Below are 27,605 nucleotides of genomic sequence, written 5' to 3'. Positions count from 1 at the left end.
AACTACTATGCTCCCAGCTAACCCAATTCTTGTGTTTTTGCAGGGGGAGGGGAAACTGAGGCTCAGAGGAGGTGAATGACCTACCCAAGGCCAAAAAACCCAGAAGTGAATTGCACCAAGTCTCCTGACACCTTCCCCAGAGTTGTGCTGTTGCATCCACATGAAAAGACTTCAGTACTTTTCCATTCCTGCTAGATAAAACAAGGTCAGTTACTGGTACATAATTCCAGAAAAGAAATGACCAAAAAACAACAATTTCCCAAGGTGAAGGTCAAGAAGACAAAATACGAAGAAACACTAGAGCTAGGCCAGTGATGTACACAGGTCAAGGTATAGGAATGCAGTCATATCAACCAACTAGATACTGGCAATGGGTTTTTAAAAATCAAGCTTTATTCCTTGTTTTTTTGGCACCAGAGTCAACGATTCACAGAATGTGTCACTTCAAGCCACTCAAGAGTACCAGGGGATCCCCCTGCCCCCCAGAACACCTCCCCGCAGACGACACGTAGTACAGAGTAGATCCATAGCTGCTGCGTGTTGTAAAAAAGACGGTGAGTCTCTCCTGAAAAAAACCTCAATTCTTTTCTGAACAGCCAAGCTCTGAATTTCTGTAGTGGCTTTAGTCAGGCGAATCTATTATCGCTCTTTACTCAGGACATGTCAACAGTTCTAAAGCAGTTCCTAAGTTCTCTCAAACACCTTTATTTTATTTAACCCCCGAGTCACTGCTCGTAGATGCTGGGCTCAGGTGTAATGTTGCAGGCCCATCTCGGCCTGTCTTCATCCAAATTCAAAAACAAACACGGCCGCCCCCCCCCCCCCCCACCATCCTTGACTCATGCATCCCTGGCCATACAGGGCCCAAACTCCAAATTAAAAGGACCAACAGTGTGTCCTTTTCAACGTAACATGTATCAACGGTCCTAGTCCCAGATGCTAAACTATTTGATACAATTTGGGACTTAATCTTCATCTACAGGCATTTCCTCTGAATTTATAACGACTTCACGAGCTGAGAAAGGCACAACCACCACACCGGGAGCTGCATGCGAGAATGTGGGCCTCCACCATTAACCATACTCTGACCAGGAACAGCAGGACTTGGGGCGGGCTCAGAGGGAAATGGTGAAGGGACTACAGACTTCCTGAAAGACACCAGACACAAAGGGGATGAACCATCAAACCAAGTACTAAACTGCTCCTCCCCACACTTCAGAAATGAGAAACGCCAATGCCATGGCGTTGGGGACCCCTTAAAGAGCATTCAGCCTTTGAAGAGACCCTTTGAAGAGACCCCCGAGATTTAGGGAACCCTGAAGTCTCCTCTCCGAGGCGCCAGGTACAAATATATTGGTGGATTTCTAAATCTGACATGACTTCTCCCAAATACAGCTGTTTTCAGTTGCTTTATTATTGTCCCTCTCAAACAAAACGGTGATGGTGGGCAGGCGACAGACGGCCGTCAGGAACGCCAGAAGGAGGAAGTCAGAAAGCCCTTGGGGACTGGAATCTCCTTGCGCTGCAAACATTTCTGGTCAGGAAAAGAGGGAGAAAACAGTGATTTTCTGGGTACGCTCCTCCCGACATCGAGCATTTGGAAGCAGCTTTGAGGGACAGCAAGCTTAGGTCGTCCGAACAGCGGTCAGCAGCGGGAGGAGTGAGACCAACACCAGGCAGGAGCCTTCTGGCTCCGTGTGAACCGCAGCAGGGGCCCAAGGCCAGGCTGCCGGTTCCGCCGCACCACCCGGTCCCCCGCAGCCCTGCCTCATCCTTCTCACCTGCCTTCTGCCCACTCAGGCTATGCGAAAGTGCAAGTCAGGGGGCCGTCCCGGCAGACCTACCACAGGCTTCCAGGCTGTTGGTCACACTGAGCCTCTGGTTTCCAGCAAATGGGAGGAAAAGGGAGGAGACTGGCCGAAAGTGTGGTTTGTTCTCACGGAGAAGAGGGAGCAAATTTCCCAGTTCCCCAGAACGGAGACTGAGGAAGGAGCCTCAGCCAGCAAGCAAGAAATGTATTAGTGATGCCAGACTCACTTGGGACATTTTATTCATCCCTAAGGCAACTTCCCCTCAGGCAGCATGGACGGCGGCACAGGAGAAGATGATGAAGTGCCGCCCCTTGAGGTGAAGGGGGACTCACGGACCACAAAGCAGAGTTCTAAAACAGCAAGGAGGGGGCGACTAGCTAGTTCAGTCACAAAGGAGGTGACTCCTGATCTCGGGGCTGAGTGTGAGCCCCATGTGGGGTGTAGAGATGACTAAAATAAAATAAAATAAAATAATCAAGAGGAAGACTGCAATCCAAGAGCCTAGAGGTGCGTGAGAGACATGGGCGCCCTCGAGGGCAACAGAAGCTCAGAATGTGTTGGTCTAAGGCCATCTTACCTCTAAGAACTGCTTGAGGCGTATGAAGGAACCCATCTGTCCTGAGCTTGTGACAGCTTCAATCCTACAGTGAGAGGAAGAAAATACACGGATCACAGCTGTGATTCCCACTCCCCTCTGGGAGAAGAGCTCGGGACACTGCTGATCCAGAGGAAGGGGTAGATTGAATGACTCGGAGAGACGGCTTCTGGACTAAGGATGCTGTCATTCTTCCAAAGGGTCTCGGGCTTCTTTTCAAACCAAGGGATAAAGCAGAAGAGAGGACATTCCTTTCCAAGGTCTTTGCGATCAGGCAGCGTGGGTGCTGCCAAGGCCTCTCCCCCAGCTGAAATGCCAGGGTGTTGAGAGGAATGAGAAGGGCCCCTAAAGTCGAATGCCATGACAGTGTCAAGCAAACAGCTGCAGAAACTGATTTATTAAGGAAGTTGGATTCTCTGGGTTAATTCCTGCCTGCATGTAATCACCGTCCCAAATTAGCTGGGAAGTTTGGAAAAAAACAGAGTAAAAAAAACGTCAGGTATTTGTAACCCAGATCTTCTTAATTCATTTTTCATTTAATATTTATATTATTTATATTATATATATATATATATATATATATATATTTAATAAACATTTAAAAGACTCGGGTGCCTGGGTGGCTTAGTTGTTAAGCATCTGCCTTCAGCTCGGGTCATGGTCCCAGGCTCCTAAGATCGAGCCCCACATCGGGCTCCCTGCTCAGCGGGAAGCCTGCTTCTCCCTCTCCCACTCCCGCTGCTTGTGTTCCCTCTTTCGCTGTGTCTCTGTGTCAGATAAATAAAATCTTAAAAAAAATTTCTTTTAAGACTCTTATTACAGTTTGAAAGCATTTATTCAAATGTCAAAGAGGTGAAGGAGAAGAGATGACGTCACACGTACTACAGGTGCATCTCGAGTCAAACCCAGCACGTCACAGCGCACAGAGGCCTCTGACACCACGTGTTTCACCCACTGAATCCCATGTTGTCTAGTCAATGCGCCACATACCTGGGGAAGTAGTCTTCTTTGATGAGAAGTATCACCTTCCAGAACTGCACCTGGTACTGCTTCATGAGGGCATTCCCACACACCTACAGGAAGAGACAGGCGCCGTCAGAGCAGAGAATGCAAACTCACGCTCAGGCAAGAGACCCGTATAGCACACTGACACTTTGCCTTTACTCCTACCAAGAATTTCAGCCTCAGTGCCACCTAGCTAGTTCTGCAAGGGAATAGATGGAAAGATCTAACCTTGTTCTGAAGCATTTCTCTGTATATAACACCTCCATTACACCAGACATCCAAGAAACCAGGTATTTTAGCAAACTGGGAAATGTGAATTCAACTTATTTATTCTTCTGTGATTCTACTGAATGGAAAGCTTTCTGAAGGCATGGCATTCCTCCGAGCCATAGCAAGCAGAACATACAGAACATTACCATGTTCTCAAATTTATTCAGGATCTCTGCTCATGTTGTGTGACTTCAGGAACTCCAAGGTGAACGGAAGCATTTGGCATTCCTGGCTCGACAGCCCAGATCTGTCATGGAATGTGCTCCAAGTCTTTAACCTTTAAGAAATGTCTCCTTTCCACAGAAACCCTTACCCTCATCATATAGTGGTGGCCCCTCACTGGCAGACAGGACTGTAAAGAACCTTTTGGACGAGGGAGAGACCTGACCCAAGCAAGCTGATCAGATTTATTTTCCCAGGAATGAGGGATCACAAACAGGGGGTGACAGTCGCATTACACTGGGTGGCCACACTGAAGCAGAGGGCTGTAGCCCAGGATGGCCATCGTCTCCACTGTGCACAGAGAACTAGAGAAAGCCGGCCTGCGCAGTAAGACTGAGGAAGCCTGCGGGGAGAGCACAGGAAGGACCACTAGCCCCAGGGAGACTCTTGGTACCTGGTAACATTCTAGTTCCTGGTTCCGGGCCCACATGACAGTTGCCTGTACACTCTACCCTTGGTTCTGGGAGTCGATGCTCTATCCCTAAAACAAATGTCCCTTTCTGCTTATGCTGGGATGTACAGATATTTTCTTCTTTATAATAAGAAGACAAGCACACAGAGAAAGAAAGCACAAGGGGAGGGGTGCCTGGGTGCTCAGTGGGTTAAAGCCTCTGCCTTTGGCTCAGGTCATGATCTCAGGGTCCTGGGATCGAGCCCCGCATCGGACTCTCTGCTAGGCAGGGAGCCTGCTTCCCTTCCTCTCTCTCTGCCTGCCTCTCTGCCTACTTGTGATCTCTATCAAATAAATAAATAAAATCTTAAAAAAAAAAAAGAAAGCACAAGCAGAAGAAAACCCAAAAGCTAGGTTTGTCTTCAGCACTTGGGGAAAATGTGTGACAGTGACACTGGGTCCTAATGCTGCTGACCATTGGCCTCTGTTTCACACTGTTTACCAATGCAGGTCTCATGGTGACCAAAGGCTGTGTCAACCACTGTCCCTCTTGTGTGGTAACTGCATTACGTACCTCCAAGAAGTCGAAGAGGAGGGTGGCTGTCACATCTGACAGGGGTTCCATATTTAAGATTTGTGCCAACCAGCGCCAGCCATGACTTAAACCATGAGGATGAATCTGGGAGGGGAGACACTTGGTCACGATTTGATCTCATTGTATCCAGAGATCTAAACCCCCAAGGTTATCTTCCATCTGTTACTAAGTAACACGGACCCCCAGATTATCGAAATCAAGCACATGCCACAGGGCAGAAACAACACAAGATGAACAAATTCTGTTTTCACATGTGCCAACACCTTGGAACCCACCCATTCATTAAAGGAATCCCTAATCCCCATGTAGCAGCTTTGGTTTCAGGGATCCAAACAGTTACCTGTACAGACATTTTACTTATTATTCTTGGTACCCTTAGCACAGAATGGGACTCAGCAGGTACATGGTAAAGACTTGGATTCGATCCACTTACGATCCCTTCTCTTTAGGTCCCCAAGTACTTCACTTCTCCATGTCTCTAATCTATATCCTTGGAGTAAAGCACTGGGCTAGCAGCTCAAAGCCTTGCACCCCAGCTGTGGCTTTGTCACTGGCAATGTGTGTCCCTAAAGTTCGCTGAGACCCCATCTGCTCATCTGAGACATGAGGCACCAACCAGGTCTAAAATGACACTGAACTGGGGCACCTGGCGGGCTCAGTCGATAGAGTACGTGACTCTTGATCTCGGGGTCATGAGATCAAGCCCCATGCTGGGCGTAGAACTTACTTAAATAACAACAACAACAACACCTGATACTGTATCATTTAGAGCACTCCTCTTCTAATAGAATACTAAACTTAATGACTGGCTCACAACAGACAGACACTCTTACAAACCCAGTCCCTTAAAGGCTCAACTAAGTCAGTTTTTGAACAAATAGCTTTGCTGGTCCAAGTTTCCTAACACTCAACATCAACTTCTCTAAAGCACACCAAGGGGGCCGCAGTACACACGAAGTTCTCGTGTAATGAGGCCGCCCCCGCAGCAAGAAGGGCAACAGGCCCGGGGGACAAGATACACAAATACGGTCTGACCTCTCACTGGGAGAGCAGGCCGTCTCCACTACCTCTTGCCGGCTCCCGTACGGCCACCGGAGCTGGATGATGGCGGCGTAGAGTCGGATCATCCCAGACATGCGCTTTAGAAAGTTGTCCTGCTGTTCCACTTTGGAGTCCTTCACTTGGTAGCCGAGCATCCTGCGTGGGAAGAAAAGATCCAACGTGATAAGGCCAAGGCGAGGGTGACAAATCACTGGCTTTTTAGGGCTAAAAGGAACAATCTAGTACCGTACCATTTAGCATTATTATTATTAGCAGTAATAGTCTTTTTTTTTTATTTTATTCTTTTTAAACATTTTATTTATTTGAGAGATAGAGCGAGAGAGCACAAGCAAGGGGAGAGGCAGCGGGAGGGAGACATTAGACTCCCTGCTGAGCAGAGAGCTCAACATGGGCCCAATCCCAGGACCCTAGGATCATGACGCAAGTGGAAGGAAGATGCTTAATTGACTGAGCTACCCAGGAGCCCCAATATTAGTCTTTTTTTTTTTCTTTTTTTAGATTTTATTTATTTATTTGACAGAGATCACAAGTAGGCAGAGAGGCAGGCAGAGAGAGAGAGAGGTGGAAGCAGGCTCCCTGCAGAGCAGAGAGCCCGATGCGGGGCTGGATCCCAGGACCCTGGAATCATGACCTGTGCCGAAGGCAGAGGCTTTAACCCACCAAGCCACCCAGGCGCTGCTCAATATTAGTCTTTTAAAGTAGGCTTCGTGCCCAGATGAACTCTCCATCTCTTGACTGAATAGCTACATAATCTACAACTGAGCCAACCACACGCCTCAATTTTTTCTTTTTTTTTTTTTTAAAGATTTTATTTATTTATCAGAGAGAGAGAGGGGGAGAGAGCGAGCACAGGCAGACAGAATGGCAGGCAGAGGCAGAGGGAGAAGCAGGCTCCCTGCTGAGCAAGGAGCCCGATGTGGGACTCGATCCCAGGACGCTGGGATCATGACCTGAGCCGAAGGCAGCTGCTTAACCAACTGAGCCACCCAGGCGTCCCTTTTTTTTTTTTTTTTAAAGATTTTATTTATTTAAATTTTTTCTTTTTTTTAAAGTAAGCTCTAGGCCCAACAGAGGGCTCAAACTCACAAGCCCAAGATCAAGAGTTCTATGCTCTACAGACTGAGCCAGCCAGGCGCCCCTTTTTAGCACTATGGATCATTATTTTTACTAAATATCATTATCTCTGCAAAATACTTTGTTTACAAAGCACGCATATGGGCAATCATATCTATGTATTACATAAGTCCCACAAGGCAAACTCACAGAATTTTTTTAAAACAATTTTTAAGCAATCTCTGCACCGACATGGGGCTTGGGCTCACAACCCCAAGATCCAGAGTCACACGCTCTACCAAAGGAGCCAGCCAGGCACCCCAAAGTCACAGGACTAATGGATATCATTACTCCCATTTGCAAATAAGGAAAATGATGCTCACAGAACTTAAGTGATTGGACATTTTGCAAATCATTAAATGATGAACCAGGGCACAATTCTAAAACCCCTGGCTCCTGGACTCAGTGTTCTTCTATGCTAATTATTGCACCTGAATCCACAAAATCCCAAAGCAGCCAGTCTGTATGAAAGACATTGGATTCTCTGATAGAACATTCCAGGTATGTATAAGGATCTGTGAAATGAAGGAGAATAAACCCCAGTTCATTTTTTTTCTCTTAGGATTATTTTTTATACACACACACACACACACACACACATTTCTTTTTTTTTTTTAAGATTATTTATTTATTTGACAGAAAGAGAGATCACAAACAGGCAGAGAGAGGGGAAAGCAGGCTCCCCGCCGAGCAGAGAGCCCAATACGGGGGCTCAATCCCAGGACCCAGGATCATGACCTGAGCTGAAGGCAGAGGCTTAACACACTGAGCCACCCAGGTGCCCCTCATTTATATTTTAGAGACAGAGAGAAACAGAGTACACAAATGAGCAAGGGGAAGGGCAGAGGGTGAGAGAGAGAGAATCTCAAGCAGACTTGGTGCCCCGCCTCCCATGACCCTGAGCTTGTGACCTGAGCTAAAACCAAGAGTCAGATGCTTAACCAACTGTGCCACCCAGGCACTTTCAAACCCCAATTTTATTTGCATTTCATTCACCCTGAGGAGAGTGAGGAGAAAAACCACCTCACCTCTGATAGTCTTCCAATGCCATTCCCTCCTTGAAAGCCGGGTAGAAGGGAACAGAGTAGGGGCACTTCCTGTGGAGGTGAGCGAGAATGAGGTCTCCCACTCTGGGGTGGAGCTCCCAGATTCCCGACGCCACGACCGCGATGGGGAATGCTGCCTCGTGGTGAGAGGCCACCTCCTCCTCTCCTTGTTTCTGTGGGAGCAGAGACAGGACTGCTTTAGTTACTAGGGAGAGAAGCTTAAAGGCTGTGCACCAGCCTCTCCCCAGACTTCTGGCTACAAGGTTTCTCACCACGAATTTCTCTGCCAGCTTGTACTGCACGAAGTCCAGGCCCTGTGGGTTCAGGGTGACGGACACGGAGTGCCCGCCACACTGAACGGGTTTTCCAGAGAGCAGGCTGTGGATCTTGTCGAAGATCTCCTTCAGCTTTGAGCCTGGGAATGACAAAGTCGGTTAAAAGACTCTACTGCAAACCACTCTGCTTCTCATCATTGCATTAAGAAGGCCTCCACAAGGTCAGAACCTGAAGCAAAAATACTTTTGCAGAAAAAGATATGACACACAAATAAAATATGAGCTGCCTGGGGTGTACAAGTGCATGAAACGTGGTACCATTTCAAAGGAGCTCCTTGTTTGGGAATGAACGCCTTCTGAAGCGGACACACTGAACAGAGCAGGAAACGGTACGGAAACAGGTGTGCAGCGGCTACCAAGCCCAGGAGCTGTGGCCGACATCCCTAGAGGGGTCATTTGCGTCTCTGGGAAAACCTTTCTAAAGGATCTTCCCAGCTCTCAGTGACTCCCCCTTCCCCGGGACCGGCCTCCCTCATCCACAGACACGCTGAGGTGGGCTCGTGGTGGCTGTGCGCCCCAGGCCCACACTGGCTACGGTGTGACGAGGAGTAACCAGCTGAGGCAATCAGCTAGCGACTGAGTCACCTCCTGGAAGTGACTGGCCCAGCTACATACGTGCTCACGAACGCCACACCCCTGCACCTGCCAAGTGGTCTGAAGAACAGTGGTCTACCTCGTGAGATCAGAGATGTGCAGAGGGAAGATGAGAAAAAAGGTTCCTAAGGTTTCTAACTGCTGAGACCTAGCCCCATTCCTGCCAGCAGGTTCTGAGAAACACTCCTATAGCTTTAGAATAAATGCCTTTTTTGGGGCCTAAGCAGATCTAAATTGGTCTTCATTACTCAAATCTTACTGAGACACCAAAATAGCAGCTCCCACTCCTGCTAAGTCACACTTCTGTACTACTTTCCTGATGGTTTCAAAGGACCAAAATTTCCCATCAGCCCCCTTCTCTGTGCTGCTCCAGTTAGGAAAGTCAGCTCCCAACCCTCTGCATGGCATGGCCTCCCACATACCATATGCCACACCAGCACCGAAGACATTTAAATTCAGCTCCAAATCTAACCACTCATGGATGTCTGCCTTTCGAGAGGCAGGAATCAGACCCTCTCCTTCTCCGTCCTCAGCAGGTACTGGGCCCTGACTCCAGAGCATGTCTGCCTCTGGCTCTTCAAGGACTTAACCCTGATGGTGCAGATGAAGGGCGTAGGAAACGTGCAGTAAGTGCAGCCCAGCCAAACTCGGACCTGCTCAGAGGTGAAGAATGAAACAGGACTGGGGAGCCTGAGGAGGAGTCAGGGGGTGGCCTGGCCGTCATGTGAAGCTTGCCCTCATTGATGCTGTGAGCAAAGGAAATGGCGCTTTAAAGTCCTGAAAGTGATTCATGTTTATTTGTACCTTGCCCTGATCTGGAGAGAACTTTCAGGCAGCAGAGTGATACCTACGTTCTGCCATAGCCCCTCCCGTGGGCAAGAACTGCAACTTGTCGACACATTCTAGGCCAGGAGTGAGTCAGGGGAGCTGGGCCCCCAGCTAAGTCAGAGCAGCTTTTCCACTGTTCATGCTTGCCAGCCACCGGGCCACACAGCTTGTAAGCTGGAGGCTTCCACATCTAGAGCTCGAGAGAAATGAACCACTGTTTCTGAACGAGAGAGAGAAGGGTCTTTCCCCTATCTAGTTCTCACTCTCTAAAGCTCAGTCTCCGGAGAGATCAGGAAGACTTTCTAAAGTATGAAGGTAGGTTTCAAGCTTGGACAAGCTAATATTATAAGACAAAAGGAAAGAAGGCGAGTCACATCCTAGGTTCCTGGAGCGATGTCTTCAGCAGGGATTTTCAACATCACGTAAGAGCCTTTCTAAAGAACTTACTGTTAACAGTGCAGCTTATTTATAAAAAGCTAGTCAACCAACGTGTAACAAGTACCTTCTATGTGCTGAACAAGAAACAAAGGACAGTAAGACCTAACTCATACATGCGTGATCCAATGTCACCTGTCTGAACAGACTCTGCCTACAGGAACCTTACAGAGGAGGAGATCTGGAGTCTTAAAAAACAGAACAAAGTGAAGCGGAGGGCCACGTTCTTAACTCCTCTGACCAACCTGCAATGGTGGAGATTTGGCTCACTGGGATGGTGGCAGCCTTCTGGAGGTCCATCTTTATCTTTTTGACCTGCCGGGAGAGAACAGGGAGAGGCAGGCAGTGTTTGGAAGGGCTGAGTAGATGCCAGGAGGATTATGGAATGTGACACGCTAGCGACATTCCTTTGGGACACGAGGCTGTTTACAGAACTACCAGGCCCCAAGGGTTCCCAATCTACAGCCCTTCCTACCTGACTATCTTTGCTGTTGGTCAGTTCCTCAAAGGCCAACACGCACTGACTAGAAGCATCCTGCAGCTGCTGGTACCACTGCATTGTACTGTCCTGTACCTTCACCTGGAGGTCTGAGAAAAGAGAGCCTTCTGTGATAGCTAGCATTCACTGAATACTATTTGTTTGTTTATTTGTTTAGTAAAGATTTCATTTATTTATCTGACACAGAGAGACACTTGAGACAGGGAACACAAGCAGGGGGAGTGGGAGGGGAGAAGCAGGCTTCCCATGGAGGTAGGGAGCCTGATACGGGGTTCAATCCCAGGACCCTGGGATCACGACTGGAGCTAAAGGCAGATACTTAATGACTGAGCCACCCAGGTACCCCCACTGAACACTTAAAAATATATATATATGTATTTTTTTTAAGATTTATTTATTTGACAGAGAGAGATCACAAGCAGGCAGAGAGGAAGCAGGCTCCCTCCTGAGCAGAGAGCCCAATGCGGGGCTCGATCCCAGGACTCTGAGATCATGACCCAAGCCGAAGGCAGCAGCTTAACCCACTGAGCCACCCAGGCGCCCCTATATATATATTTATTTAAGCAATCTCTACCTCCGGTGTAGGGCTCGAACCCATGACCCAGAGATCAAGAGCCGCACACTCTTCTGCTGAGCCAGTCCAGCGCCCCTTCAGCAAACACTTAATATGAGCCAGGCACTGTTCTCATCAGCTGATATAGATATTGTTTTCATTGTCACAATAATCCTACAAAGTAGATACCATTATTATCTTTGTTTCCTAGATAAGGAAGTAGGTGTAGAAAGGTTAATTTGCCAATGTCACATTGCCAGGAAGTAGAAAAACTACATTCCCATGGATCTGGCTCCAAAGCCAGCCTTCAACCATTATGCTATACTGACCCTCTCCTATGTATTAAATGAGCATCTACTGTGTACAGATTTATTTTACACTTAGAAGGCTGAAAAGTGATTGTTACATTATTTTAAAGACTCAGAGCAGTTGAGATGCCTGGGTGGCTCAGTCAGTTAAGCGTTTGCCTTCGGCTCAGGTCATGACTCCAGGGTCCTGGGATCAAGTTGCGCATCAGGCCCCCTGCTCAGCAGGGAGTCCACTTCTCCCTCTGCCTGCAGCTCCCACTGCTTATACTCTCTCTCAAATAAATAAAATCTTAAAAAAAAAAAAAAACCCAAACCAAAAACCCAAATCCAAATACCTTGGAGAAGCAAAACCTGGGATAATACATCTACCAGAACAATACATAATTTTAAGTCCCCATGGCAAGCATCTGGCGACACATCAACCAGACTGCATGTAAAGTCAGTAAAAACTCAGTAGTAAATTTTACTTCATATAAAAGTTCTGGTATATCGTCCTGAAGCTTAACACCGTATTGAAACACATGCTTGTTTCCTTTCACATTCTGGATGAAAAGACCGTATCCACAGCAGCACCCACCTTCATTCTGTTTCCCTCCTGGGCCCTGGCTGGGAGCTGGGGCCTCTCTGGGGACCTCTGGGCCCTGCTGCATTTTTGACTCCTGCCGCTTTTCTCGGGCCGCCTCCTCATCCTGCCTCCTCTTGTCCTCACGGGCCCTGGTGATCTCCTGCTGCAAGCTTGTCAGGAGGTCCCGCATTTCCTGCAGGGCTCTCTCCGCCACAGCCTGGTCCTCTGCTGTGGGAAAGCCGTTCTGTCAGGGGGACAGAGGGAGAATTTGGTGTCCCTTCTCTAGGCACCTGTGAAGCCGAACCACAACTCACACATGAGTCAACAATTTCTAAGTTGGAACTGCTGCACCAGTGGAGTGCCCATGTTCAACATGTTGATGCCGACTGTCTCCTGTTCTCTTAAAGGCAATGAACGATTTACTGTCACAACCACAGACACGCCCGAGTACGGATTCTTCCATGCTCTCACCAACATTGGCTGGAATAACTTTTTACAAGTTTGTGACAGTAGTCTAGATAAAAATGATACTGTGTTTGGGGACCCCTGGGGGGCTCAGTTGGTTAAGCAACTACCTTCAGCTCAGGTCATGATCCTGGTGTCCCAGGATCAAGTCCCTTATCAGGCTCCCTGCTCAGCAAGGAGTCTGTTTCCCCCGCTGATCCGTCCCCCTCTCACACTCTCTCTCTTTCATTCTCTCTCTCAAATAAATAAATAAAATCTTTTTTTTTTTTTTAAAGATACTGTTTTGTTTTATTTTAAAGATTTTATTTATTTATTTGACAGAGAGAGATCACAAGTAGGCAGAGAGAGAGAGGAAGAAGCAGGCTCCCTGCTGAGCAGAGAGCCCGATACGGGACTCGATCCCAGGACCCTGAGATCATGACCTGAGCCGAAGGCAGCGGCTTAACCTACTGAGCAACCCAGGCACCCCTGTTTTGGTTTTTTTAAAGATTTTATTTATTTGACAGAGATCACAAGTAGGCAGAGAGGCAGGCAGAGAGAAGGGGAAGCAGGCTGCCTGCTGAACGAGAGCCTAATGCGGGGCTCAATCCCAGGACCCTGAGATCAAGACCTGAGCCCAAGGCAGAGGCTTAACCCAGATCATGACCTAAGCCGAAGGCAAAGGCTTAACCCACCCAAGTACCCCGATACTGTGTTTTAATTTGCATTCCATATATTAATGGTGATTTTTACACTTAATTTCAGGGGGCACCTAGATGGCTTAGTCAGTTGAGCATCTGCCTTTGGCTCGGGTTGTGATCTGAGGGTCCTAGAATGGAGTCCCATATCTGGCTCTCTGCTTGGCAGAGGGAGGGAGCCCTCTCCCTCTGCTTGTAGCTCCCCCGGCTTGTGTGCTGTCAAATGAATAGATAAAATCTTAAACAAAATAAAACAAACACTTAGTTTCAAATTTACCAATTATATTTCTCCTTTTACAGCTGCTTGTCCTGTCCTTTGCTCATCTTTCTGTTAGTGGAATGGAAGTAGACAGAGAGTGATTTATTTACCTTTTCTCCCATAGATCTTAAGAGCTCTCTCTGAACAAGGACATGAAATTTTGGTCTGCTATAAATGTTACAAATGTTTCCTAAGTTATGACGTGTCTTTCAGTTTTGTGTACTTTTATCTATTGATCCTTCCCATTATGACTTGTTTTCGTTGCTATGCCTCCACATCTTAACATAACTCAAACATTCACCTAGATTTTTTCACTGAACATGATTTATTTCTGTTTGTCTCTTTGACAAAGATTATGGAGTTAGATGAAAAAATGGTACAAATTTAATCTTTTTTATATTATTTGACAGAGAGCGAGCGAGCATCAGTAGGGGGGAACAGGAGAGGGAGAAGCAGGCTTCCCACTGAGCAGGGAGCCTGATGCAGGGCTCAATCCCAGGACCCCGGGATCACAACCTGAATTGAAGACAGACAACCTACTGAGCCACCCAGCCATCCCTCCTTTTTTTGTTTTTTGATTTTTAAAGATTTTTACATCCTTATTGAGATTGAGTGTAAGATAGAGAAAGCACGAGAAGGGAGGAGCAGAGGGAGAAGCAGGCTCCTCTCTGAGTAGGGAGCCCTGTGCAGGGCTCAATCCCAGGATCCTGGGATCATGACCTGAGCCAAAGGCAGACATTTAACCGACTGAGCCACCCAGGTGCCCCTAATCTTTACTTTTACAATTCTAAATAGATTTTATTTATTTATTTGACAGACATCACAAGTAGGCAGAGAGGCAGGAAGAGAGAGAGAGAGGCGGAAGCAGGCTCCCTGCTGAGCAGAGAGCCAGATGCGGGGCTCGATCCTAGGACCCTGGGATCATGACCTGAGCTGAAGGCAGAGGCTTTAACCCACTGAGCCACCCAGGTGCCCCTGAAATGATAACTTAAAAAAAAAAAAAAAATTTGAGAGAGAGAGAGAGAGATGGCTCACAAGTAGGGGGAAGGGCAAAGGGAGAGGGGAAAAGCAGACTCCCCGGATGAGCATGGAGCCTGACGTGGGCTCAATCCCAGCCCTCTAAGATCATGACCCGAGCCGTAGGTAGACGCTTAACCGACTGAGCCACCCACCTACCCAGATCAAGAGTAGCATGCTTCTATGACCAAGTCAGCCAGGTGCCCTCGGTATTCACTTTCTTTTTTAAATATATTTTATTTTTAAGTGATCTCCGCACCCAACACAGGGCTTGCACTCATGACCCTGAGAGCAAGAGTCACGTGCTCTACAGACCGAGCCAGCCAAGTATCCCTCACTTTTTTAAGATTGCATTTATTTATTTGACAGAGAGAGACACAACGAGAACAGGAACACAAGCCAATGGAGAGAGGGAGTGGGAGAAGCAGGCTCCCCACTGAGCGGGGAGCCCAAAGCAGGGCTTGATCCCAGGACTCTGGGATCATGACCTGAGCTAAAGGTAGATGCTTAATGACCGAGGCACCTAGGCACTCCCTGCCAGGTACCCCTAATTTAAATTTTTTTTTTTAATTTAAATTCAGTTCTTCAGGCACAGTAGCCATATTTTAAGTCCTCAGCAGCTACATATAGCTAATGGCTACTATGTCGCAAAACATACATATGGAACATTTCCATCACCACAGAAAGTTCTGTCGGATGGCACCACAGAAAGTTCTGTCGGATGGCACTGTCCTTAAGTTGCCAGTTCACAGAAAATACAGACAATAAAGAAACCTAATACAATATACCACGGGGTTAGGGTTAGCAATTGCATTCTGGAGTTTTTCAGAATGTAGGAAATTTTATAGAACCAATGATCCAGATTCTTTGATAATTAAATGGTAAGGAAAAAGAAATAAGGGATATGGAGTCTTGAGATTAAAAGACTTAATTAAGAGACAAAAACCAAAAGGCTGAACCTTGTGTAGATGGTAATGTTCCAACCAACTGTTAAAAAATTCTGAGACAGGAGTGCCTGGGTGCTGTTGGTTAAGCATCTGACTTCGGCTCAGGTCTGATCACAGGGCTCCGTGCTCACTGGGGAGGCTGCTTGTCCCTCTGCCCTTCCCCCTGCTGGAGCATGTGCATGCTCTTTCTCTCTCTCTTTCAAATAAATAAATAAGATCTTAGGAAAAAATTTTACACAAGTGGAAAAATTTGAACACTGATTAGATATTTGGTCATAGAAGTTATTGGCTTTTTCAGATGTGATATTAGTATTCTGGTTATGTGAGCAAAAAATTTTATCTTTTAGAGATACATACAAAGTATTTTCCCAGATAAAGTAATTAGGTCTGAGAATCATCCTAAAGCCATTTGGGAGAGGGCATACAGCTGGAAGGAGAGATGAAACAAGACTGCCATGTGTTGAGTCTTGCTCAAGCCGGAGAATGGTTGCATAAGGTTCATACCGCTATTCTAGGCTTGAAAAACACTTGGAGGCTTAAAATTTTACAAAAGGAAAGGTAAAGAAACGCTATAAAGCTAATTCAATGGGAATGATAAACTATAAAAATAAACTTCTGCCTCAAATGATAAATGCCTAAAGTTCTTAATATGTAGAACACATATCAGCTGAATTTTTAAAACAAAAACTCGGGTAGAAATATGAACTAAGGGCAAGAACATACAATTCATGGGGTGCCTGGGTGGCTCAGTGGGTTAAGCTTCTGCCTTCAGCTCAAGTCATGATCTCAGGGCCCTGGGATCGAGCCCCATATCAAACTCTCTGCTTGGATTCCCCCTCTCTCTGCCTACTTGTGATCTCTCTGTGTCAAAATAGATAAAATCTTGAATAAAGAAAAAGAACATACAATTCATAAAAATGTGAATTGCAGGGGGAGACTCTGGCTGGCTCAATAGAGTCAACAGAGCAGATGACTCGATCTCGGAGTCATGAGTTCAAGCTCCACGCTGGGCATGGAGCCTACTTTAAAAAAAAAAAAAAAAAAAGTGGGGCACCTGGGTGGCTCAGGGTCCTGGGATCAAGCCCGGCTCAGTGGGAAGCCTGGTTCCCCCACTCCCACTTCCCCTGCTTGTGTTCCTCTCTTACTGTCTCTGTCAAATAAATAAACAGAATCTTAAAAATATATATATGAATTTGTACAAGTTTTGGGTAAGAATTAAGAACCTTAAAATTCTCTGACCAAGTAATTCTATTTCTAGGAATTTTTCTCAAAGAAATACAAGACATATATAAAATGTTATCAGTACAGGGGCGCCTGGGTGGCTCAGTGGGTTAAAGCCTCTGCCTTCAGCTCAGGTCATGATCCCAGGGTCCTAGGATCGAGCCCCGCATCTGGCTCTCTGCTCAGCAGGGAGCCTGCTTCCGCCTCTCTCTCTCTCTCTCTTCCTGCCTCTCTACCTACTTGTGATCTCTGTCAAATAAATAAATAAAATCTTAAAAAAAAAAGGATTTAAAAAAATGATAGCACTACAGTGCTATGCATGATAGTATAAATACAAAAACCAAAATGTTCAACAGTAGGCATTTTTTTTTAATCATTTGGCATGATTAAATGTGGGAAATGTCCAATTCTGACAACTTCTACATGTCACAGCGATACTTGCAGTTTTTAACACTGCTTTAATTTAAAACATCAAAATATTGTTAATGGTTATCGTAATTATATATTCAAAATACAATGTTAACTGAAAAAAGCAATGCACATTCCTGTGAGGTTTTAACTTTTACCACAGTTTTGCAGGTGTTCAATAAAATGTTACAGAACGAACGCCATTATTTTGTGATCAGAATAAACAATGAATTGTTTACCCAAAGACAGGACACCTGATATGTACAGGATTCCAATTTGGGATGGGGATAACTGCCCCCACACACAGAGTCCTTCTGGGGGAAGTAAGATGAACTGCTAACCAGGATTATCTCTTCTAGGTCCCTCTTCCACGTCCCTCACCTCAGACGTGGTCCGAATGATCCCCGAGACAAGGCTGCACAGCTGGTTGCCTCGGGTCCGGAGGGCAGCCGGGTCAAGCTTTAGCAGGTCTCCGTGCGGCTGGGCCTCGGAGGCGTCCAGCTGCTGGTTGAGGTGCAGCACCTCCTCCTGCAGGGCGTAGAGGCTCCGCAGGCGGGCCTGGCCTTCTTCCTTCCGCAGCCGCTCCTGCTCCGCCTGCTTCAGCCGCTGCTGCTCGGCCTCCCGCAGCTTCAGGTTGAGAATCTACAGAAAGGGCGGTCCGGTTACCTGTCTCTGTGGCACCCCTGGGCCTTCTCCTTCTACATCCCCCCGAGCCTTACTGGGCCCAGGACTGGAAGAGGACGGCCCAAGGTGAGCCCCGTGGAGGCGCGATCTGGGCCAGGTCCTCCACGCAGGTTGGCTAAAAGCCGACTCGGGGCAGGTTAGAGCCAGACCCGGAAACACCCAGATGGATTCTCCCAAGCTCTGACCTTCGCTCTGTGACGATGCTCAGCTTTCAGCTTCTCTTGGTGGCCCAGGGCCTCTCTGGAGCTGCTCAAGAAAGGGCAGAAGGGCAGTCAGGTGTGCTTCCCAAAAACATCTTAGCTCCCCTCTCCTGAAAGCCTTTCTTCTCTTTGTGATGCACTGGTCATCATTCAAAGTTAGAAGCTTCTCTGGCTCTTTTGTTTGGACATTTCAGGCCTCAGAAGCAGCCCAACTCACTCCCTTTGGGATGCTGCTGAGCACGCGGACGGCTGACTTACCTCTTCTCCATCACTTCCCAGAAGTCCCGGAACTTACCTCTTCTCCATCACTTCCCGGAAGTCCCGGAGCTCCTTATGATGTTGTAGCTCCTTCCGCTCATCAAAGCGCTTTAGCTGCTCACATGCCATTTCGGAGAGGGCTCGCACCTTCCTCTCCTGCTCCTCTTGCCACTGCCTCAGGCCCTCCTGCAAAGGATCGGCACCAGCTCTCTGCCACTTGCTCGCTCACCCACGGGGACTGCCCTCCCGCCGGTTCTTGGCTCCGGAGACACTCAAGGGCACGGATCCAGCTGCTTACTTCTCAGAAGCTACACTTGAGTTCCGTCTCCCCTCTAGGTGGATGTTTACACTCAGCTGTTTTGGAAAGCTCCTCCAATTTGCCCCATTCAGTTTCTGTCACTCCCGTATCCGCCGAGAATGAACACGTATCTACCAACACAGGATCAAACAGCCCTGCGCACCTATGCCTCCAACGTGTGCATGCTGATGATGGTTCCAGAGTGACCGGCAGAAATCCTCATCGGAGTCCATAAACATGCTGTGCCCATTCCTACCTCACTCCTTTCCTTACCTTATCGTCTCTGCCTCCACCCCCTCCCCCACCTCCAGGTAGGACAGTCCCCTTCCTCTATTCCTAAGGGCATCAGGTATCCCACTCCCACTCGTGAGAGTACTCTCACATGGTTTTTTTTTTTTCTTTTAAAGATTTTGTTTATTTATTTGACAGAGATCACAAGTAGGCAGAGAGAGGCAGGCAGAGAGAGAGAGAGAGGGAAGCAGGCTCCCTGCTGAGCAGAGAGCCCAACGCGTGACTCGATCCCAGGACCCTGAGATCATGACCCGAGCCAAAGGCAGTGGCTCAACCCACTGAGCCACCCAGGCACCCCTCTCACATGTTTTTTTAGGGCGACCTTGACATACTAACTATCAAAAGTTAAAGTGTATAAATCCTTTGACACTAGTTTAATTTTAGGAATCTATCCTGAGGAAACATTTGCAAGCCTGTGCAAAGATATACGTCCAGGACGCTTACAGCGGCCCTGCGGATGACGGCAATAAATTTAGAACAATTTAAATTAACCGGGGATTGCCTGGACCTCTGACAGTGGGTGGGACTAAGAACACCCGGCAGCCTTCAAACAGCACGAGCTGCTCCACGAACTGGGATGAAGATACAGCAACATGTATTGTGAAGACACTACGTTATCCTATTTTAAAGCTTCCAGTGCAAGAATGCAAAGTGACCACAAGCATCTGAGCCTCTGTATAAACAAGAGAATTGGGAAGGAAAAAAAGACTCAACAACGGAGAGCACATGAGCTCATCAGCAGGGAAAAACTTTCAACACGCTTCTGGAAGATAGAAAGCTTCTGTGGAGGAATGTGGCCCGACAGAGCAGGGCTGAGAAAAGGCGAGGACGCACACACGCACGCACTTGCACGTGCGCGCACAAGCGGGCTACGGCCCTAGAGCCAACCTAGCAGAACGCCGCCGAAGAGGCTCCAGACAGGGAAATGCCAGAGCTGAAATCAGGTGTGGTTCATGGGGCTGAACGCAGAAACAGCTGAGTGTTTGTGGAAAAAATAGTCAGCCCTTACCCCCGCCCCAAGATCATGAGATTAGAACAGCCAACAGCCAGGTACGTGTGCTGTAATGATTTTTTTTTATATCTTTCTCATGTGTTTCTTTGCCTGTATCTTTGGCAAAGTACCTCTACTTTGGCCCATTTTGTGCTTGATTTGTTTTTACTGTTGTCCTGTGTAATGATTTAAAAAGAGATCCGCGCATTCTCAGACACCCTCCCGCCTCCTGCACTTCGCCCTGAGCAGAGCTTCAAGACTGCCCTGACCAAAAGAGCACGGCAAAGAGAAAGAATGTTACACAACTTCCAAGACCATGTTATTAAAGGCCACACGACTCGGCCAGTGTTTCTTAGGATGCTTTGCTCTCAGAACCCGACCGCCATGCTATGAGGAAGCCCTGCCATGGGGAGAGGACAGACGTTCCAGCCAACAGCGCACTTCAACTGCTACCCCGGTGGCAGGGGAAGCCGCTCAAAGAACTCTGGCCCCAGCCGCCACAACCTCCTGGCCTCTAAGTGAGGACCACCCAGTGGAGCGGGTTGACTTCCAGAAACGTGAAAGACAGTGACAAAATGCAGTGATGGTGGCAAGCCGCAAGTCTGGGGGTGATTGATTACATGATCACACACACTCCCACCCCAAAAACATGCAGAGTTCCTCCCTGTAAGAAAATGAAAAACCTGTCTGGAGATAACTAGACTGTCTAGCATGGAGGCTGATGTTCCAGAACAATACCCTAGGAACGCCGACACTCAGGAAGCCCGAAAGCATGATAATCTTGCTTCTGACTATGGACCTGGAAGCCTTGATCCAACCCCTGGCAAAGGAAGGTCCTCAGCTATTAGAGGAAACTCTGTACCCTAGGAGATCAAGGTGAACAACTGGAAAATAATGAATCTACAAGAAATAGCTACTTCAAGGAACACAATTAAATCTGAAAAAAGGACTCTAGTATGATATGAGAGTAAAATGCTCTGAAAAAAGAATAAGTGGAGAATAAGAAAAAACTCATCATTTAAAATATACATATATATATACATGTCTTTTCAAACCACAATGGAGGAATAAAATAAAGAAATCTTCTGGAAAACAGAGAAAGACAAAAGGAAAATGAGAGACAGAATAGGAGAAATAGGGAATTAATCTAGGACACCCCATCTCTAATAAAAGTTCCCAGAAAGAAACAAGGAAATGGAGGAAGACAGACCAATCAAAGGGAAAACATTTCCCAGAGATGAAGGACGTAAGTGTTCAGCTGAAAGGGCCCCAGCTATCCAGGATCTACCCACTTCCCACTGTGCACATTGCTACCACCCAAGTGGAAGCAGCCATTGCCTTTCATTCCGAGTGCGACGGCTTCCACCTACTTTGTACTTAGTTCTCTCGTTTACTCCTACCTCTCCTTACCAGTGTAGATTCCCCATGAGGGCCTGGATTCGTGTCTGCTTTGCTCAGTATTTTCTCTAGACAACAGCATCCAAGTGCTCAGCAAGCACATGACAGCTATTGGTTGACTCAGTGAATGAATGAATGAATGAATGGAGGGCTGATGCTAGAAGACTCGCACTTTATAAACTCATGTCCTCTGTGGAATGTTCACAAAATCATGCATTGCTTTTCTAATTAAAAAATAATAAAGTCAGCTCTTTGGGTTCAGATCTAGTTGGTTGTGACATGGCAAAGGCACCCAGAGGGTTGGAATCCTCTGTAAATACAGGAGCAGTTATGGGGCCTCCCTCAGGAAAATGGTGGAGAAGACTGAAATAAACCAGCACACGCCAAGTACACGTGCTTCCTCTATGGCAAAAACAAGACGAAAAGACGAGCTGTGGGGAGCTGGCACTGTGGTTCCTCCATGAACACGACAGCCGGTGGGGCCCGGACCTACGGCATTTGAAACACCGCTAGCCTTTAATAAATGGGTTACTTTATGTAACGTAATTATATTGGTTCGTTGTTAAATTTATGAATTAGGTGTTCCAATTTCTGTTGCCTTAATGTTGTTTTCTCAAAAGACTTGGGAATTAAAATCTTTCTAATTTTTATTGGCAAAGTATGAAAAAATAATAAAGTCAAATAAATTATTAAAGTACTGTTAATCTTTCCTCAGGAGGCTGTTAAGATCCATCTTCTCAGTATAACCTTATCTTTTTTTTTTTTTTAAAGTTTTTATTTATTTATTTGACAGAGAGAGATCACAAGCAGGCAGAGAGGCAGGCAGAGAGAGAGGAGGAAGCAGGCTCCCTGCTGAGCAGAGAGCCCGATGTGGGGCTCGATCCCAGGACCCTGAGATCATGACCCGAGCCGAAGGGCAGCGGCCCAACCACTGAGCCACCCAGGCGCCCCAGTATAACCTTATCTGATAGCCCCAGATCATCTTCAAATTCTGAAGAAGTAAATGGAAGCCAGGAAAGTCTAAGTAATTTTCTTGAAGTCATATATAAATCCTAGAAGAGCTAGGATTTGAACCCAGATCTCCCTTCAGCAAGCTCCCTTGTGACTGCTACATTACACTATCTCCCCAAATGAATCAGGGGCTACCAGCACTGGCGATAGGACAATTAGCACGGGGTAGACATCCATGACGCCTGCAGAACTGCGCTGACGTATGGCTCCCTCAGGTCAAGCCTGCCGGACCTCATGGGTCACTTACCGCCCCTCTCATCCTGTGTACCAGCTCATACATTCGGATGCAGCCTTCCACCTGGATCCCCCGGGAGGACTGAAGTACCATAGGTCCTGTATGCCGGGACTCATGTTTGCCCTATATAGACAAAAAAACAGAAAAATTAAGCATTCTAGATGGTAAACTTGGTGTTATCCCTTCTAGATGGAAACCACATCCCTACTTATGAGTAATAACCATAAGAACAATAAAACAATTTAGGTTAGAACCAGTGTGCTTGGGGCACCTGGGTGGCTCAGTCATTAAGCATCTGCCTTCAGCTCAGGTCATGATCCCAGGGTTCCGGGATCGAGCCCCACATTGGGTTCCCTGCTCGGCAGGAAGCCTGTTTCTCCCTTTCCCACTCCCTCTGCTTGTGTTCCCTCCTTCCCTCGATCTCTCCTGCTATCAAATAAATAAATAAGATTTTTAAAATTAATTTTTTTAAATTTTTTATTAACATATAATGTATTATTAGCCCCAGAGGTACAGGTCTGTGAATCGCCAGTTTTACACACTTCACAGCATCACCATAGCACATACCTTCCCCATTTGTCCATAACCCAACCCCCTTCTCCCTACCGGCCTCCCCCCAGCAACCCTCAGTTTGTTTTGTGAGATTAAGAGTCTCTTATGGTTTGTCTCCCTCCCAATCCCATCTGGTTTCATTTTAAATAAGTAAAATCTTAAAAAAAAAAAAAAAAAGAACGAACCAGTGTGCTTTTCATGATGTTGATCTTGTTCTAACTGTTTTCCTCAGTAAAGGAAATAATAATATAAATTATATTTATGTAGTAATATATAAACCAATGAATGGCTTGTTGCTCTGGACAGTTTTTTTGTTTGTTTGTGCTTCATTTTTCCCCTTTCTTCTGATAGTGTCCGTTTGTGCTGAGGTGGTTTGGATGGGGCAATCCCAGCCCACATCCCATAATCAACACACTCAACGTGGAGCTCAAACTCACGGCCCTGAAACAAGAGTCGCACACTCCGCCACCACACGAGCCAAGCGGGACCCCTTAAACTTCAACTTTTTGGCCACCACTGCCTACAATCTCCCACTGAACACAAACCTTACCTCGGGTCCATCTGGAGTTGCTGAGGAGGATGGTGAGCAGGCAGGGGTTCTGACAGGCGATCCAGGAACACATGAAGGTTGGTCGAGGGCGGAGGCAGATCTAGAGGATGCTGAGGTCTCAGAAGAAGGTGGGTTCTCTTGTGTGTGAGGTAAGACATGGTCTACCACCCAGCCGGAGTACGAAGACAGCTTGGGAAGAGACATACATTCTTCCAAGACATCCTACAGAGAAGAAGAGGGTGAAGCCCAGTGTGTATGTCAACTAATTCAAGCAACTGGAAATAATTTTGTCCTTACTTCCCACTACCTGCCTTACTGGTAATCTACGAAGGCCTGAATAAAGACACACACACACACACACCAAAGACCCATTCTCATTGTATTAACAATTAGAGATGAAGAGAAAGTAGTTTGTTTGCTTCTTTCTCTTTCTCTCTCTTTCTGCCTGAAATGGCTCAGTCAGTGAAGCATCTGCCTCTGGCTCAGGTCATGATCCCAGGGTCCTGAGATGGAGTTCTGCATGGGGCTCCCTGCTCAGCAGAGAGTCTACTTCTCCCTCTGCTCCTTGCCTCCCACACGGCTTCCTCTATCTTGCAAAAATAAATAAATAAAATATTTTAAAACGAATAGGCATGGACAAATGGATACTCACCTAAAGGCCAATGCCTTAAAACAAATGGGATTTATAATAGAAAGCCTATAAAGCAAGTTCTAGCCGCCCTGTAATATGTGTGCAACAACTGACTCAACTCTACCAGTTACCTACTATCTCTGTGGAGCTGCCATACAGCGCTTCAAACCAGAGAAGCTTGTACTATTTCACCGCAGTTAAAATACACATCAATTCTGGCTGAGAACTTGACTCAATGTCACGAAAATATGACCAGGAAATATGGGAAAAGGCTACAACAGCGATTGCAAGCTCTGACTGTGGAACCAACCTTTCTTAGCCTGAGTTCCATCCCTGCATTTCACTCACCTGCGTGACCATGAGCAAGTTACCTAACCCCTCCGTGCTTAGGCTTCATCGCTTCTAAAACCGAACAATAAAGGATCCACCTCAGGAGATTTGGAGAGGATTAAATGAATAATAAATGGCTTAAAAGACTACCTGGCCCATAATAACTACTCAAAAATTGTAAGTTACTATTTTCCCTAGATCAGTGGTTCTCCAGCAGGATCAGTTTCACCCTCCAGTACATGTCTGGAGACATTTTTTGTTGTCACCACTGGGAGTGTGTTATTGGCATCTAGTCAGTGGAGGCCAGGGATGCCCTTACACAACCTACACTGTAAGACAGCAGCGGCAGCCCTTCACAACAAAGAACTATTTGGCTCAGCCCAAAGTGTCAATAATGCTACAGCTGACAGATACTGATCTAGACCACAGGCACACATCCCATGTGCAATAAAAAGATATTCAATCCATGGAAATAATCCAGACACAGAAGCAAACAGGCTATATGCACACTTATAAAGTAATGGGACTCATTTCTAAGACGTAATAGAAATAATGTTGAGACAACACCCTTTTCCTCATTCCTTACACCGAAGTATATTCCAGGGCCAAAGTTTGAAACGTAAAAACAATAAAACCACACATACAAAACCAACCATAAACATAAAAAATGTCAACTGACAAACTAGAAAAAAGTATGTCCAATATGTATCCTAGATAAAGGGCTACTATTATCCCTAACATATAAAGAACTTGTAAAATTTGGGGTGAAGAAAAACTCCACTAGAAAAATGAGAAGACATAAATCAAATTACAACAAAAGACATAAAACTGGCTCCCAATGGGACGCCTGGGTGGCTCACTCAGTTAAGTGTCTGCCTTTGGCACAGGTCATGATCCCATGGTCCTGGCATGAGTCCCACATCAGGCCTCTGAGCAAGGGGATCCTGCTGCACTCTCTGCCTGCTACTCCCCCTGTCTGTGTGTGCTCACGCGCTCTCTCTCTCCTTCTGACAATAAATAAAATCTTAAAAAAAAAAAAGATTAAAATTGATTCTTGAATATATGAAAAAAATGTTCTATCTGAATCACAAAAGGCACTGTAACACGATCCTGAGATTTCATTCTTACCCGTTAGATAATCAGAAATTAGAGGTATAATAGTACATTCTGTTGACAAGGCTGCAGGCAAAAAGACACAGCCTTTGTTGACTGGAAGGCAATTTGATGCATCCGTAATGGGGAGAAGGGGACACCTTTTGACCCAGCAATCTCAAGTCTCAGAGTTTATCCTGAGGACACATTTCCCACACAATAAAAATACATAGGCACGCGTACACACACACACACAAGCACACAAGTAATGGATTACAACTCATGGAATAAAACAGGAACCCAAGAGTATATGATGATACAAATAAATCATTAAACGTGAGAAAAGAAAGCTCCTCCTAACAGTAGAATGCCAACTAGCAAGTGTAGAAGGAACGGTGGGTATCAAAGAAACGTCATTTGGTTACCTCAAGGGTTAACTGATTCAGACAGATATAATGAATGCCAATGGTGGAGGTTTGACTAGGAAAAGGATACTAGTGTAATCTTGGATTACCTCCTCAAAAGATACTAATCAGTTACAAAAGGAAAAAATGAGGCATTTTAAGCGCAGTTATCTGGCAGGTAACCAAGTGACCCGGTGATCAAGGTTAGGATTCCCAGCCTTAGGATGGGTTGCATCACATGTGTGCTTCCTGATAGGACTGAGAACAAGCATCATTTCTACGGTATTCCTGCCAAAAATGCACATCGTGACTCTACACCAGACAGACCCACGCTGGGATTCATCCGACAGAATACAAGTTATGTATTCCCCAAAACTGCCAGTGATATTAAAAGACAGGGAAATGCTTCAGAATTGTCCCACATGTAAATGTAAAGAGGCAGGTAATATCCTATCTGTAACTAATTATCAGCAACTCGGGCACAGGCGCTATGCCTTAACCTTGTCCGCAGCCCTACAGTCTAGGGTTTGGGTTTGCAAATTCTAGGTATAGGGGCCACGCCCCCATTAAACTTTCCATCTGCCCAAAGTCATCTAGAATTTTGGCCTTTTCAATCGTTCTCCGCTCAGTCTGGATCTCCTAGCACAAGAGACGTGCAGTACATAACTGACCCGGAGAGGGCTGCTTTCACAGCACAGCGGAGGGGTCTAACTCTGGAGGTGGCAACGAAGCCTTCCGAGAGAAGAGCACCTTTGGAATAAGAGAAGTTCCCTGAAAGGACAGTATAGGCAGGAGAAGGCAGACACTCAAGGACACGAAGATGCACACACGGGAGTCCAGAAACAAATGCGGGTTGTCAGAAAAACGCACGTGTTCCCAGAGCAGGACTTGCCGAGGGCTAGGGAACTGCAGGGTCCCGCGGCCAGAAGCCAGAAGGACACCACCCACTCCGGGACCCCCGCTCACCTCGCCCCGCAGCAGCCAGTCGCGGTGGTAGCAGAGTCGACCTTTCTCAGAACTGCGCAGCGCCTGCAGAGTCTCCCAGCAGCGACCCTCAGACGGCATGGTCCACCTAAGGGAGCTTTTCAGAGTCTCCACTTGTGACAAAACAAGTCCTCGAATCAGCCGCCCGGAAACGAACCCGAACTTCCGCTTCCGGGACGCGCACGGAGCCGCGCAGCGCAACCCCGCCCCTAACGGCTGCGTAGCCCCGCCTCCGGCGCCGAGCCCGCTCTTCGTTGCGCTTGCGCATAGGGTTTGCTCTCCCCCCGCCCCGCCCCCCAGGCCACCTCTCTTGCTTGGATCTGGGAACAGCATCTTTTGAAAGCTAGAGTCTCTGGATTGCAGGAAACTCAGCATGTTTTGATGAGGATGTGGAGAAATTGGAACATCGCTGGCTCTAAATTAGGGCCGCTCCTGTGGAAGACAGCCTGGCAGTTCCTCAAAAGGTTAGCGTTAC

General features: G+C 46.9%; 1 protein-coding gene across 3 annotated transcripts; it reads right to left on the bottom strand.

Moving 5' to 3' along the window:
- Nucleotides 1-371: 371 nt before the first annotated feature.
- On the bottom strand, nt 372-27,298 carry GLE1 (GLE1 RNA export mediator). 3 transcript variants are annotated; one of them, XM_013058682.2, is made up of 17 exons: nt 27,113-27,298; nt 23,690-23,911; nt 22,600-22,710; nt 18,401-18,549; nt 18,091-18,151; nt 17,603-17,863; nt 12,240-12,471; nt 10,778-10,890; nt 10,548-10,617; nt 8,383-8,525; nt 8,093-8,283; nt 5,957-6,086; nt 4,869-4,973; nt 3,397-3,479; nt 2,389-2,452; nt 2,038-2,161; nt 372-1,534 (listed from the first exon to the last, which is right to left on the bottom strand). In XM_013058682.2, the coding sequence occupies exons 1-16, from the start codon at nt 27,209-27,211 to the stop codon at nt 2,048-2,050; spliced, it is 2,148 nt and encodes a 715-aa protein (XP_012914136.1). In that variant the 5' UTR covers nt 27,212-27,298; the 3' UTR covers nt 372-1,534; nt 2,038-2,047. The 3 variants fall into 3 exon arrangements, with proteins under 3 accessions (XP_012914136.1, XP_012914135.1, XP_004757230.1); XM_013058681.2 differs by having other exon boundaries at nt 372-2,161; XM_004757173.3 differs by lacking the exon at nt 2,038-2,161.
- Between the last annotated feature and the right edge of the window lie 307 nt (nt 27,299-27,605).

Source organism: Mustela putorius, unplaced genomic scaffold (assembly GCF_011764305.1).
Source record: "Mustela putorius furo isolate JIRA1106 unplaced genomic scaffold, ASM1176430v1.1 tig00000596_pilon_pilon_pilon, whole genome shotgun sequence".
Classification (NCBI taxonomy): domain Eukaryota; kingdom Metazoa; phylum Chordata; class Mammalia; order Carnivora; family Mustelidae; genus Mustela; species Mustela putorius.
Note: the sequence above shows the minus strand (reverse complement) of the source record. Positions and strands in the feature narration are given on the sequence as shown.

What these genes read in the sequence shown, in the direction of transcription:
- GLE1 (XM_013058681.2), bottom strand. Translation starts at nt 27,211, where the DNA reads ATGCCGTCTGAGGGTCGCTGCTGGGAGACTCTGCAGGCGCTGCGCAGT. An exon ending in AGCATCGTCACAGAGCGAAG is followed by an intron (nt 17,864 to 18,090) that starts GTCAGAGCTTGG and finishes CCCTTTCTGTAG; the next exon opens with ATTCTCAACCTGAAGCTGCG. An exon ending in AGCTGGCAGAGAAATTCGTG is followed by an intron (nt 8,284 to 8,382) that starts GTGAGAAACCTT and finishes CTGCTCCCACAG; the next exon opens with AAACAAGGAGAGGAGGAGGT.